This window comes from Salvelinus namaycush, unplaced genomic scaffold, assembly GCF_016432855.1.
Source record: "Salvelinus namaycush isolate Seneca unplaced genomic scaffold, SaNama_1.0 Scaffold1594, whole genome shotgun sequence".
Taxonomy (NCBI): domain Eukaryota; kingdom Metazoa; phylum Chordata; class Actinopteri; order Salmoniformes; family Salmonidae; genus Salvelinus; species Salvelinus namaycush.
In genome coordinates this window covers 17452-30771 of record NW_024058335.1, presented here as the reverse complement: position 1 = coordinate 30771, position 13320 = coordinate 17452, and the positions used below count along the sequence as shown (strand labels likewise).

General features: G+C 43.2%; 1 protein-coding gene and 1 long non-coding RNA gene across 2 annotated transcripts in view; one reads left to right on the top strand and one right to left on the bottom strand.

The window, feature by feature from the left end:
• Positions 1–12816, bottom strand: part of LOC120037159 (very long-chain acyl-CoA synthetase-like) — a 27744-nt gene extending 14928 nt beyond the window's left edge. Inside the window, exons 1-7 of the mRNA XM_038983330.1 lie at positions 12226–12816; positions 11347–11568; positions 10903–11061; positions 9053–9177; positions 8409–8603; positions 5088–5178; positions 4672–4870 (exon numbers count right to left, since the gene is read on the bottom strand). Coding sequence (XP_038839258.1) covers positions 4672–4870; positions 5088–5178; positions 8409–8603; positions 9053–9177; positions 10903–11061; positions 11347–11568; positions 12226–12703 — 1469 coding nt within the window. The 5' untranslated portion in view covers positions 12704–12816. The remainder of the gene's footprint in view (positions 1–4671; positions 4871–5087; positions 5179–8408; positions 8604–9052; positions 9178–10902; positions 11062–11346; positions 11569–12225) is intronic.
• Positions 11351–13320, top strand: LOC120037160. The gene is made up of 2 exons (XR_005474772.1): positions 11351–11801; positions 12197–13320. It is a non-coding gene; the product is annotated as an uncharacterized LOC120037160 (long non-coding RNA).

Genomic DNA, 13320 nt, shown 5'->3' with positions numbered 1-13320 from the left:
TAGTTACCCGTTACCTCTGATAAATACAGTTATTGAGTCAATGCACGGGGCACGCTTCTTCACAAAATTGGATCTCAGGAGTGCGTACAATCTGGTGCGTATTCGGAAGGGTGATGAGTAGAAGACGGCATTTAGCACCACCTCAGGTCATTATGAGTACCTTGTCATGCCATATGGGTTGATGAATGCTCCATCAGTCTTCCAATGATTTGTAGATGAGATCTTCAGGGACCTGCACGGGCAGGGTGTAGTGGTGTATATCGATGATATTCTGATATACTCCGCTACATGCGCCGAGCATGTGTCCCTGGTGCGCAAGGTGCTTGGTCGCCTGTTGGAGCATGATCTATATGTCAAGGCTGAGAAATGCTTGTTCTTCCAACAATCCATCTCCTTCCTAGGGCATCAGATTTCCACTTCAGGAGTGGAAATGGAGAGCGACCGCATTACAGCCGTGCGTAATTGGCCGACTCCAACCACGGTAAAGGAGGTGCAGCGTTTTTTAGGGTTTACCAATTATTACCGGAGGTTTATCCAGGGTTTTGGTCAGGTGGCTGCTCCCATTACCTTACTGCTAAAGGGGGGCCCGGTGCGCTTGCAGTGGTCGGCTGAGGCGAACAGGGCTTTTGGACACCTGAAGATTCTGTTTACCTCGGTGCGTGTGTTGGCTCATCCGGATCCCTCTTTGCCATTCATAGTGGAGGTGGACGCATCCGAAGCTGGGATAGGAGCAGTGCTCTCTCAGCGTTCGGGTGTGCCACTGAAGCTTCGCCCCTGTGCTTTCTTTTCGAAGAAGCTCAGCCCGGCGGAGCGAAACTATGATGTTGGGGACCGGGAGCTGTTAGCTGTCGTAAAAGCCTTGAAGGCGTGGAGGCATTGGCTTGAGGGGGCTAAACACCCTTTTCTCATCTGGACTGACCACCGCAATCTGGAGTACATCCGGCAGGCGAAGAGACTGAATCCTCACCAGGCAAGGTGGGCCATGTTTTTCACTCGTTTTGTGTTTACTCTTACTTACAGACCAGGCTCCCAGAACGTCAAGGCAGACGCATTGTCTCGGCTGTATGACACAGAGGAGCGGTCCATGGATCCCACTCCCATACTCCCAGCTTCGTGTTTGGTGGCGCCAGTAGTGTGGGAGCTGGACGCGGACATTGAGCGGGCGTCACGTGCAGAGCCCTCTCCTCCTGAGTGTCCAACTGGTCGTCTGTACGTTCCATCTGCTGTCCGCGACCGATTGATCTATTGGGCTCACACGTCACCCTCCTCTGGTCATCCTGGGATAGGTCGGACGATGCGCTGTCTTGATGGGAGGTACTGGTGGCCCACTTTAGCTAAGGACGTGAGGATTTATGTTTCCTCCTGCTCGGTGTGCGCCCAGTGCAAGGCTCCTAGACACCTGCCCAGAGGTAAGCTTCAACCTTTACCCGTTCCTCAACGGCTGTGGTCGCACCTGTCGGTGGATTTTTTGACTGATCTTCCACCTTCACAGGGTTACACCACGATCCTGGTCGTTGTGGATCGGTTTTCGAAGTCCTGTCGTCTCCTCCCTTTGCCCGGTCTCCCTACGGCCTTACAAACTGCAGAGGCCTTGTTTACACACGTTTTCCGTCACTATGGGGTGCCTGAGGATATAGTGTCTGATCGGGGTCCCCAGTTCACATCAAGGGTCTGGAAGGCGTTCATGGAACGTCTGGGGATCTCGGTTAGTCTTACCTCAGGTTTTCACCCCGAGAGTAATGGGCAGGTGGAGAGAGTTAACCAGGATGTGGGCAGGTTTCTGCGGTCCTATTGCCAGGACCGGCCGGGGGAGTGGGCGAAGTTCGTGCCCTGGGCAGAGATGGCCCAGAACTCGCTACGTCACTCCTCCACTAATCTCACTCCTTTTCAATGTGTATTAGGGTATCAGCCGGTTCTGGCTCCTTGGCATCAGAGTCAGACCGAGGCTCCTGCGGTGGACAATTGGTTTCGGCGCGCTGAGGAAACCTGGGAGGCAGTCCACGTCCACCTTCAGCGCGCCAAAAGGCGCCAGAAAATTGGCGCAGACCGTCGCCGCAGTGAGGCCCCGGTGTTCGCACCAGGGGACAGGGTCTGAATCTCGACCCGAAACCTGCCCCTCCGTCTGCTCTGCCGGAAGCTGGGTCCGCGGTTTGTGGGGCCGTTTAAAGTCCTGAGGAGAGTGAACGAGGTATGTTATAGGTTACAACTGCCCACTAATTACCGTATTAACCCCTTGTTCCATGTGTCTCTCCTCAGGCCGGTGGTGGCTGGCCCACTCCAGGAGGCTGAAGTGCGTGAAGTTCCTCCGCCTCCTCTAGACATCGAGGGGGTCCCGGCGTACTCTGTTCGATCCATTTTGGATTCGAGACGTCGGGCGAGGGGCCTTCAGTACCTCGTGGACTGGGAGGGGTACGGGCCGGAGGAGAGATGCTGGGTTCCGGTGGAGGACGTTTTAGATCCTTCCATGTTAAAAGAATTCCACCGCCTCCATCCGGATCGCCCTCCACCTCGCCCTCCGGGTCGTCCCCTTCTTCCCCTTCGTCCACTTCTGCCGAAGTCGTTGCCTCTCCTTGTTCGGGCGGTGTTCGGCGGTCGACGTCACCGGTCTTCCAGCCATCATCGATCCATTTTTCATTTTCCATTGGTTTTGTCTTGTCTTCCCACACACCTGTTTTCAATCCCATCCATTACCTCTTGTGTATTTAACCCTCTGTTTCCCCTCATGTCTTTGTCAGAGATTGTTTGTTGTCAGTGTAGTGTTTATTTTATATAGGTGTGCGACGGGTCTTCGTACCCGTATTTGTTTATTATTCATTTTCTATTTAGTGTTATGGAGCATGTTTCTTGGACATTTATTAAAAGACTCCATTTTACACTCCATTTGACTCTCCTGCGCCTGACTTCCCTGCCACCTATACACACCTATACACACGTTTCTGACACTCAACCTGCAGGTGATTGACAGGACAATAATACTACATCTAGAGTATTAAAACCAGCTCATAACTCAACCTGCAGGTGATTGACAGGACAATAATACTACATCTAGAGTATTAAAACCAGCTCATAACTCAACCTGCAGGTGATTCACAGGTCAATAACATTACATCTATAGTATTAAACCCAGCTCATAACTCACCCTGCAGGTGATTCACAGGACAGGACAGTAACATTACATCTATAGTATTAAACCCAGCTCATAACTCAACCTGCAGGTGATTCACAGGACAGGACAGTAACATTACATCTATAGTATTAAACCCAGCTCATAACTCAACCTGCAGGTGATTCACAGGACAATAACATTACATCTATTGTATTAAACCCAGCTCATAACTCACCCTGCAGGTGATTCACAGGACAATAACATTACATCTATAGTATTAAACCCAGCTCATAACTCAACCTGCAGGTGATTCACAGGACATTAACATTACATCTATAGTATTAAACCCAGCTCATAACTCAACCTGCAGGTGATTCACAGGACAGGACAGTAACATTACATCTATAGTATTAAACCCAGCTCATAACCCAACCTGCATGTGATTCACAGGACAATAACACTACATCTATAGTATTAAACCCAGCTCATAACTCAACCTGCAGGTGATTCACAGGACAGGACAGTAACATTACATCTATAGTATTAAACCCAGCTCATAACTCAACCTGCAGGTGATTCACAGGACATTAACATTACATCTATAGTATTAAACCCAGCTCATAACCCAACCTGCAGGTGATTCACAGGACAATAACATTACATCTATAGTATTAAACCCAGCTCATAACTCAACCTGCAGGTGATTCACAGGACAGTAACATTACATCTATAGTATTAAACCCAGCTCATAACCCAACCTGCAGGTGATTCACAGGACAATAACATTACATCTATAGTATTAAACCCAGCTCATAACTCAACCTGCAGGTGATTCACAGGACAGTAACATTACATCTATAGTATTAAACCCAGCTCATAACTCAACCTGCAGGTGATTCACAGGACAGTAACATTACATCTATAGTATTAAACCCAGCTCATAACCCAACCTGCAGGTGATTCACAGGACAATAACATTACATCTATAGTATTAAACCCAGCTCATAACCCAACCTGCAGGTGATTCACAGGACAGTAACATTACATCTATAGTATTAAACCCAGCTCATAACCCAACCTGCAGGTGATTCACAGGACAGTAACATTACATCTATAGTATTAAACCCAGCTCATAACCCAACCTGCAGGTGATTCACAGGACAATAACATTACATCTATAGTATTAAACCCAGCTCATAACCCAACCTTCAGGTGATTCACAGGACAGTAACATTACATCTATAGTATTAAACCCAGCTCATAACCCAACCTGCAGGACCCGGATAACATATCATATGTTTTTTTAACCTTTATTTAACTAGGCAAGTTAGTTAAGAACACATTTTTATTTTCAATGACAGCCAGTGGGTTAACTGCCTTGTTCTGGGGTAGAACAACAGACTTTTACCTTGTCAGCTCGGGGATTCGATCTTGCAACGTTTCAGTTACAAGTCCAACGCTCTAACCACTAGGCAACCTGCTGCCCCATAAATAACTTTAACCCAGCTCATTATTAAACCTTTAGTTGATAACTACTAAAGTTAAACAGCTGAAGCGTTTCTGACCTGAAGGTGTCTCCGATGCGGTCCATGAAGTAAACAAAGCCCTCGTGGTCGATCCTCAGCAGGTCTCCACTGTTGAAGTACAGATCTCCCTTAACAAACACATCTCTCAGCTTCTTCCTGTCTGTCTGCTGCTGGTTATTAGCATAGCCACTGAACGGAGCCTGTGCCGTAATCTTGGCAACCAGCAATCCAGTTTCTCCTGAGGACCAAAACAACAAGTAATGGTGTGTGTGTGAGAGAATGTGTGTGTGTGTGAATATGTTTATGTGTGTGTGTGTGTGTGTGTGTTTGTGTGTGTGTGAATATGTGTGTGTGTGTGTGTGTGTGTGTGTGTGTGTGTGTGTGTGTGTGTGTGTGTGTGTGTGTGTGTGTGTGTGTGTGTGTGTGTGTGTGTGTGTGTGTGTGTATGTTCTCACCTTTAGGGACTTTGATACAGAAACCTCTAGAGTCTTTTACAGGTTCCTCTCTCTCTGTGTCATACTGAATCAGAGCGTAGGAGAAGCTTGCCTGCGAACACACATACAACAGACAGACAGACAGACAGACAGACAGACAGACAGACAGACAGACAGACAGACAGACAGACAGACAGACAGACAGACAGACAGACGACAGACAGACAACAAACAGACAGACAAAGAGACAGACAACAACACACATAACAAGAGAAAACAATGATACATCGTATCAATCAATCAATAAATCAAATGTATTTATAAAGCCCGTCTTACATCAGCTGATGTCACAAAGTGTTGGACAGAAACCCAGCCTAAAACCCCAAACAGCAAGCAATGCAAGTGTAGAAGCACAGTGGCTAGGAAAAACTCCCAAGAAAGGCCGGAACCTAGGAAGAAACCTGGAGGAACCAGGCTATAATGGGTGGCCAGTCCTCTTCTGGCTGTGCCGGGTGGAGATTATAACAGAACATGACCAAGATGTTCAAATGTTCATAGATGACCAGCAGGGTAAAATAATAACAATGTATGTGCATATACAGTGTAATATATCTATGTAGTGTAATGTATCTATGTAGTGTAATGTATCTATGTAGTGTAATGTATCTATGTAGTGTAATGCATATATGTGGTGTAAAGCATATATGTAGTGTAAGGCATGTACATAGTATAATGATTGTACAGTGCCTTTCAAAAGTATTCACCCCTTGGCGTTTTTCCTATTTTGTTGCATTACAACCTGTAATTTAAATAGATTTTTATTTGGATTTCATGTAATGGACATACACAAAATAGTCCAAATTGGTGAAGTGAAATTTAAAAAAAAAAGTTTGCACTTTTCGCACCAAAGTACATTCATCTCTAGGAGACAGACCACGTCTCCTTCCTGAGTGGTATGACGGATGCGTTATCCCATGGTGTTTACTTGCATCTGTTTGTACAGATGAACATGGTACCTTCAGGCATTTGGAAATTTCTCCCAATGATGAACCAGACTTGTGGTGGTCTATCATTTTTTTCTAAGGTTTTGGCTGATTTCTTTTGATTTTCCCTGTTGATGTCAAGCAAAGAGGCACTGCATTTGAAGGTAGGCCTTGAAATACATCCACAGGTACACCTCCAATTGACTCAAATGATGTCAATTAGCCTATCAGAAGCTTCTAAAGCCATGACATAATTTTCGGGAATTTCCAAGCTGTTTAAAGGCACAGTCAACTTAGTGTATGTAAACTTCTGATCCACTGGAATTGTGATACAGTGAATTATAAGAGAAATGATCTGTATGTAATGATCTGTATGTAGTGTAATGTATCTATGTAGTGTAATGTATGTATGTAGTGTATCTGTGTAATGCATCTATGTAGTGTAATGTATCTATGTAGTGTATCTGTGTAATGCATCTATGTAGTGTAATGTATCTATGTAGTGTATCTGTGCAATGCATCTATGTAGTGTAATGTATCTATGTAGTGTATCTGTGTAATGCATCTATGTAGTGTAATGTATCTATGTAGTGTATCTGTGTAATGCATCTATGTAGTGTAATGTATCTATGTAGTGTAATGTATCTATGTAGTGTAATGTATCTATGTAGTGTAATGTATCTATGTAGTGTAATGTATGTATGTAGTGTAATGTATCTATGTAGTGTAATATATCTATGTAGTGTATCTGTGTAATGTATCTATGTAGTGTAATGTATCTATGTAGTGTAATGCATCTATGTAGTGTAATGTATCTATGTAGTGTAATGTATCTATGTAGTGTAATGTATGTGGTGTAATGTATCTATGTAGTGTAATGTTTGTATGTATGTAGTGTAATATACCTATGTAGTGTAATGTATGTATCTATGTAGTGTAATATATCTATGTAGTGTAATGTATGTATGTAGTGTAATGTATGTATGTAGTGTAATGTATCTATGTAGTGTAATATATCTATGTAGTGTAATGTATCTATGTAGTGTAATGTATGTATGTAGTGTAATGTATCTATGTAGTGTAATATATGTATCTATGTAGTGTAATATATCTATGTAGTGTAATGTATCTATGTAGTGTAATGTATGTATATATGTAGTGTAATATATCTATGTAGTGTAATGTATGTATCTATGTAGTGTAATGTATGTATGTAGTGTAATGTATCTATGTAGTGTAATATATCTATGTAGTGTAATGTATCTATGTAGTGTAATGTATGTATGTAGTGTAATGTATCTATGTAGTGTAATATATGTATCTATGTAGTGTAATATATCTATGTAGTGTAATGTATCTATGTAGTGTAATGTATGTATATATGTAGTGTAATATATCTATGTAGTGTAATGTATGTATCTATGTAGTGTAATGTATGTATGTAGTGTAATGTATGTATGTAGTGTAATGTATCTATGTAGTGTAATATATGTATCTATGTAGTGTAATGTATGTATGTAGTCTAATGTATCTATGTAGTGTAATATATGTATCTATGTAGTGTAATGCATCTATGTAGTGTAATGTATCTATGTAGTGTAATGTATATATGTATGTAGTGTAATATATGTATCTATGTAGTGTAATATATCTATGTAGTGTAATGTATGTATGTAGTGTAATGTATGTATGTAGTGTAATGTATCTATGTAGTGTAATGTATCTATGTAGTGTACTGTATCTATGTAGTGTAATGTATGTATGTAGTGTAATGTATCTATGTAGTGTAATGTATCTATGTAGTGTAATATATCTATGTAGTGTAATGTATCTATGTAGTGTAATGCATCTATGTAGTGTAATGTATCTATGTAGTGTAATGCATCTATGTAGTATAATGCATCTATGTAGTGTACTGTATCTATGTAGTGTAATGTATCTATGTAGTGTAATGCATCTATGTAGTATAATGCATCTATGTAGTGTAATGTATCTATGTAGTATAATGCATCTATGTAGTGTAATGTATCTATGTAGTGTATCTATGTAGTGTAATGTATGTAGTGTAATGCATCTATGTAGTGTAATGTATCTATGTAGCGTAATGTATCTATGTAGTGTAATGTATCTATGTAGTGTAATGTATATACTGTATGTAGTGTAATGTATGTATGTAGCGTAATGTATCTATGTAGTGTAATGTATCTACTGTATGTAGTATAATGTATCTATGCAGTGTAATGTATCTATGTAGTGTAATTTGACCAGAGCCCTATGGACCCTGGTTGAAAGTAGTGCACTATAAAGGGAATAGGCTGGTATTTGGAACGGCCATTATTGTCCCAGACAGTAGTCTCACTTTATGAAGGAAATGCTCTTTGCCGATCGCTCCCACTTTCCCGATGTAGTTGATGAAGCCGACGTTTCCCTCGGTGGCTCCGTAACATTCACAGACACGGACGTCACCAAAACGCTGCAGGAACTCTGACCAGGTGTCTGCTCTAAGCCCATTACCCAGGGCCAGACGTACCTTGTGATGCCTGTCATTATCTTTCTGAGGAGAGAAGAGGAGAGAAGAGAAGAGGAGAGGTGAAGAGACAAGGGGAGGGGAGAGGGGATGAGAGAAGAGGTGGGGAGAGGTGAGGAGAGAAGAGGTGGGAAGAGGTGATGAGAGAAGAGGTGAGGAGCGGAGAGGAGAGAAGAGAGGAGAGGTGAAGAGACAAGGGGAGGGGAGAGGGGAGGAGAGAAGAGGTGGGGAGAGGTGAGGAGAGAAGAGTTGGGAAGAGGTGATGAGAGAAGAGGTGGGGAGAGGTGAGGAGAGAAGAGGTGAGGAGCGGAGAGGAGAGAAGAGAGGAGAGGTGAGGAGAGAGAAGGAGTGGAGAGGAGAGAGGATGTACAGGTATTTGGTTTACATTGATTAATGATTCAATACTATCAGCCCATTTGTTTTTGGTCTTTAATGGTCTGAATGATGAAAGTAACAGGAGGCGTGTGTTCCAGTACCTTGGGTGAGTTACAGAGGTACCTCATGATCTCTCCTATGTACTGGATCACTGTCACCTTGTGTTTCCTGCAGTCATCCCAGAAGTTAGAGGCAGAGAATTTACGCCTCAGGACAACGGTGTTGCCTGAGAGGAGAAGATAAAGCACCAACATCAACAGAGCTCACAACCTCATGGACAAACAAACTAACTCACTAACTGACTGACTAAATAATTACCTAACTAACTAACTAACTCACTTACTGACTGATGAAATGATTACCTAACTAACTAACTAACTCACTCACTGACTGACTAAATGATTACCTAACTAACTAACGCACTGACTGACTAAATGATTACCTAACTAACTAACGCACTGACTGACTAAATGATTACCTAACAAACTAACTCACTAACTGACTGACAAAATGATTACCTAACAAACTAACTGACTGACTCACTAAATGATTACCTAACAAACTTACTCACTGACTGACTAAATTATTACCTAACTAACTCACTGACTGACTAAATGATTACCTAACTAACTAACTAACTCACTGACTGACTAAATGATTACCTAACTAACTAACTGACTGATGAAATGATTACCTAACTAACTAACTAACTCACTGACTGACTAAATGATTACCTAACTAACTCAATGTCTGACTAAATAGTTACCTAACTAACTAACTAACTAACTAACTAACTAACTAACTAACTAAAGCACAGTCCCCTCTGAATGGTTCTGGTTAGGGCCAGGAGTTGTTCCTGACCATGTGACTGGACCAGGAAGGAATAACTCTGGGCCCTAGTTAAAGGCTACAGCACCACTAAGGCCTAGGAATTTTTCTTCGTTGATTTGAGAGTCTAAGGTCATTATTGACATAAACAGCTGTGAACTATGGGGCTGCGTCTCAAATGCAACCCTATTCCCTATATAGTGCACTACTTTTGACCAGAGCCACATGGAGCCTGGTCAAAAACAAAAGTAGTGCACTATAAAGGGAATAGGATGCCATTTTGAATGCACTCAGGAACTTTGGTTTGAAATACTAGAAGTCACCTCAGAGCCAAGTCACCTCTACTCCAATGCCCAGAGTAAAGAGACACTCCATTAAACAACCCTTAGTAAACCCTGGTCAACATCATAACAATGTTATTACACATGACGGCCCTCAAATAACATGGAACGTGTATTCAGAGACATTTGCATTTTTTATCTTCATCATCAGTGCCAAGTCAGGCGGCTAGAGTGATTTTATTTAGAGAATTTCAATTATTATGTTTTTCTCTCTCCTTTTGAATTCCATTTGAATGTAGTTATTGTAATTGCTAGAGATGGCATGGAACCAGTTCTGAAACAGTTCTGAACCAGTTCTGAACCAGATCTAAATAAAGTTCTGAACCAGTTCTGAATCAGTTCTGAACCAGATCTAGAGAAGTTCTGAACCAGTTCTGAACCAGATATAAAGAAGTTTTGAACCAGTTCTGAATCAGTTCTGAACCAGATCTAGAGAAGTTCTGAACCAGATCTAAAGAAGTTCTGAACCAGTTCTGAACCAGATCTAGAGAAGTTCTGAACCAGTTCTGAACCTGATCTAAAGAAGTTCTGAACCAGATCTAGAGAAGTTCTGAACCAGTTCTGAACCAGATCTAAAGAAGTTCTGAACCAGTTCTTAAGAAGTTCTGAACCAGTTCTAAACCAGTTCTGAACCAGTTCAGCTCTTCACACCTCTTCATATCTTTCTCCTATATACTGCACTGCTATGAGGTGCATGTTATCCATGCAGGAATTGAACCCACGACCTGGCCGCTGCCAGAACAACACTCTCACCAACTGTGCCGTACAGTACAGTAGAGTACCTCTCTCTATGGCTCCAGTCAAACCCATCATGAAGCCGGCGGTGTGGTAGAGAGGCAGGTAGATGTAGATGACATCATCAGAGGCCACACCTGAGATGGCCTGCATAGAGGAGGCCATGTACAGCCTCTCATGTGTGATCACCGCAGCCTTCGGCAGACCTGAGGACGAGACACCAGGAAGGGCAGAAAACAGAGAATCAAGGCTGATGAAAATCTCAAATGGTACCTTATATCTTGGACCAATCAGAGTTGTGCTATCTAAGAATATTTACCTGTCTAGCATAAACATCAGTAGTATTCTGTTTAATTCACACTACAGGGCTGACCAGAGTCATACTGTACTGGTCTGGACATTTTATTTTTCACATTGTTCTTTCTAGCACACTTCCTGCAACTATGCTGGATGCATAACCAGGCCAGTTATGCATAACCAGGCCAGCTTACCTGTAGTTCCTGACGTATAGATGTAGAGGGCAGGGCTCTTTAAGGTGACCTTTGACCTGAGCTGTGGGTCCAGAGGTTGATCTGAGGCCTGTTGTATCCTGCTGCTGCTCAGAGTATTCACGCCCTCCGTCACACACTTCTCCTCCTCCTCACCCAGCACAAACACACTTATACTCCTCTCCCTCAGGGTGGGGAGCACCTCCTCTACCGCTCCACGCAACTCTGGGGGAGGAGAGAGGGAGGGTCACAGACAGAGCAAGCATGAGACAGAATCCTATTAATTCTGGCCTGTGCACTACTAGCACTGCCTCCCACTAGCTGCATAGAGGGAAAGGAGGATACCCTCTGAATCAGAGAGGTGTGGGGGCTGACATAATCAACATCCACGTTTTCAGTGCCTGGGGAACAGTGGGTTAACTGCCTTGTTCAGGAGCAGAACGACAGATTTTTACCTTGTAAGCTCGGGAATTTGATCCAGTAACCTTTCGGTTACTGGCCCAACGCTCTAACCACTAGGCTACCTTTCGGTTACTGGCCCAACGCTCTAACCACTAGGCTACCTTTCGGTTACTGGCCCAACGCTCTAACCACTAGGCTACCTTTCGGTTACTGGCCCAACGCTCTAACCACTAGGCTACCTTTCGGTTACTGGCCCAACGCTCTAACCACTAGGCTACCTTTCGGTTACTGGCCCAACGCTCTAACCACTAGGCTACCTTTCGGTTACTGGCCCAACGCTCTAACCACTAGGCTACCTGCCGATCTAGACACCATAGGTCTCTACACTAGTTATTATAGATATATTAATTATTATTCAAAATAGATGTATTAACAATAATATTGTAAACAGCAACACCAAGGTAATTGGGCTGGGCTTACCTGAAGCAGCCAGGAGCACGTTGGTTCCGCAGCAGGTGAAACAGTGCAATAAGGACTTGGACCTGATGTTGTAGTTGAGCAGAGCGACTGTACATCCAAGTTTAGCCAGGGCCAGCCAGATAAACACATACATGGGCTCGTTACCCATCAAGAGGGCGACAGTGTCCCCTTCCTTCACGCTGGCGTGCTGTGAGAGCGCCCGGGCCAACTTGTTGCTCTGCTTGTCAACATCCCGGTATGTATACGAACTCTTCTCGAATACAATAAACTGTTTGTTGGGGTGTTTTTTGACCTTATCGAGAAAACAGTCCAGCATGCTGTAGAACGGTTTGCTCCTCTTGATTCTGTTAATTCGTAACCCGAGTAAGATGCAAGTCACTGTGTAGCGCAGGTCCTGCGTAAAGTAAGGATTTCTGAGATAAAGGACAAGTGGCAGTATAGCCAATCCTGCCAATATGGTATATAATAATACGTACATATTGAAAGTTAAGGTCTACTTCTTTGTGATTGTCAATAAAAGGTGTCTCCTTCTTGGCCGTGCTGTTTAAGAAAGTAACGGGTTATTGCAACACCTCCAGTCCACAACTCTCCACCACCTTTGGACGCATGTAGGCGTGAAATCCCCAACAGCCAATGGCTTTGCGAGGAATATAAAGTAAGGAAGTAGTAGGCAATTCTATTCTTCTAATTATGACCATGGCAGTGACATATTACAGACAGACACCTCTAGGGCATTGACCTCCATGGAAGGACTGGGCATCTGGCATTTATTTGCCGATTGGGCCAGTCTAACTTTTTTCCTCCGGGTGCACAATGAAAATGATCTGGATAATAATGGGGGGGTGGCCCAAAATAAAAAATGGGCCCTATGTTAGAAATGCCGGAGCTGATTTCTGGTCCCAGTTTACCCCTGCTGACCTCTATCCATAGATCTATATAATTTCTCCTTGTTTGAGAGTAGACATTTTATTATGTTATGGCCCGTGGGGCTGTAACAGCATAGGCAGGCTACATGCCTGTCCTGTTGGGAGAGTCAGAAGGCTCAAACATACGTTTTTATATTACATTGTAATAAATCTCAGCAACATCGTTCAA